At 44.6% G+C, this 1,925-nt stretch overlaps 1 protein-coding gene across 1 annotated transcript; it reads left to right on the forward strand.

The window, feature by feature from the left end:
- Positions 1 to 43: 43 nt before the first annotated feature.
- LOC144477840 (uncharacterized) lies at positions 44 to 1,492 on the forward strand (the record flags this gene model as incomplete). The annotated part of the gene is made up of 1 exon (XM_078195580.1): positions 44 to 1,492. A coding segment is annotated over one exon (1,449 nt), but the record flags the coding sequence as incomplete, so codon positions are not given.
- Between the last annotated feature and the right edge of the window lie 433 nt (positions 1,493 to 1,925).

Here is a 1,925-nt window from a genome sequence, read left to right on the forward strand (position 1 = left end):
CGTGACTCAGACAATTCTATTAAGACGTATCAATTAAATACAGTGACATTCGGCTTATCAGCCGCCCCATATTTAGCGATCCGATGCCTCAAGCAACTGGCACAAGATGAAGGTCACCGCTTTCCTGCAGCGGCGAAGATCCTGCAGCGGGATTTTTACGTAGATGATGCCCTCACCGGCGCGTCTACGATACAAGACGCCCTCACGTTGCGAGACGAATTGACACAACTTCTCCGTTCAGCTGGATTGAACATCAGACAATGGGCCTCTAATAATCAGGAATTGTTAAACGGGTTGGGTGATCAAAACGTCAATCAAAAACTCCACCTCGGCGAATCATCAACAATAAAAACGCTTGGGATTGTCTGGGATTCGATGGAGGATTCTATTACCTACACTGTCAAACCTCTTACACATACATCTCGCGTCACAAAACGGATAATTAGCTCAGAAATTGCAAAAATTTATGACCCATTAGGTCTCCTCGGTCCTATAATTATTATCGCAAAAATCCTCCTCCAGAAACTGTGGACTTTGAAGGTGGATTGGGACGAATCACTTCCTATGAGTATACATACAGAATGGTCACAATACTATACAAAATTACCACTACTTAACAACGTGAAATTTCACCGGAAAACGATAATTACTGCCGCTTCAACCATCGAGCTTCATGGATTTTGCGACGCCAGCGAGAAGGCCTACGGAGCATGTATATATCTTCGTTCCACAAACACACAAGGGGAAACACAAGTAGAACTTCTCGCAGCCAAATCCAAGGTTGCACCATTAAAGAGTCAATCAATCCCGCGACTCGAATTATGCGGAGCATTGCTACTCGCCGGTTTATCCAATTCAATTCAAAAGGCATTACACATTCAAATCGACCGTACAATTCTTTGGACGGACTCGACAATTGTTATTCACTGGCTAAACTCGTCTCCGCACACTCTGAAAACCTTTGTCGCCAACCGAGTATCCGAAATACAAGCAAAAACCACAATCTCCAATTGGCGCCACGTCAGCTCTGCAGATAATCCGGCAGATCTACTCTCTCGAGGTCAAACTATCCAGGATTTTCTACGACCATCCATATGGCAACACGGGCCACCATGGCTTAAACAAGAATCAGCATTCTGGCCTAGTCGAGAACTAATCCCGTGTACTGAAGATCCGGAGCAAAGAATAGTTACCTGCTTGGCTACGAAAACAACAGCAATTGACACAAGTATCCTCGAACGGTATTCATCGTGGGGAAAATTGGTGCGGATCATTGCACTATGCCGACGGTGGAAGCCGGGTCCGATTGCAAAGGGAAGTATTACTGTCAGCGAGTTGGCGCAAGCGAAAATCACCATAATCAAGCTATTACAGGCCAAATATTTCGAAAGGGAATTACGCGCTCTTAGGCATCAAGCGGACCAGGAAATCCAAAACAAATTATTAAAACTAAGTCCGTTTATCGATCAAGACGGCATTATCAGAGTAGGAGGTCGGTTACAGAATTCAACTTTGACGTTTGCACAAAAACATCCCATTATTCTGCCACAATCGCACGTTTCAACGTGTATCATCTTAAACGAACATATGAACCTTTTACATGCGGGCACCCAACACACCCTATATTCATTACGAAGGACATATTGGCCAATCGATGGTCGAAGCCAAGTATGGCACACCATTCAGAAATGTATCCGCTGTCGTCGAGCTAATCCGACACCCGTCAATTATATTATGGGCAACTTACCTCAAGCAAGAATCACAGAATCGCGTCCATTTACCAACGTAGGAGTCGACTATTGCGGACCATTTTTCATAAAGGAACGAAAACTCAGAAACCGTGGTCGCGTCAAGGTCTACGTCGCAGTATTTGTATGTCTAGCCATAAAAGCCGTCCATCTTGAGCTCGTTAGTGATTTAACCAG

The sequence above is a fragment of the Augochlora pura genome, unplaced genomic scaffold (assembly GCF_028453695.1).
Source record: "Augochlora pura isolate Apur16 unplaced genomic scaffold, APUR_v2.2.1 APUR_unplaced_4396, whole genome shotgun sequence".
NCBI classification, from domain to species: domain Eukaryota; kingdom Metazoa; phylum Arthropoda; class Insecta; order Hymenoptera; family Halictidae; genus Augochlora; species Augochlora pura.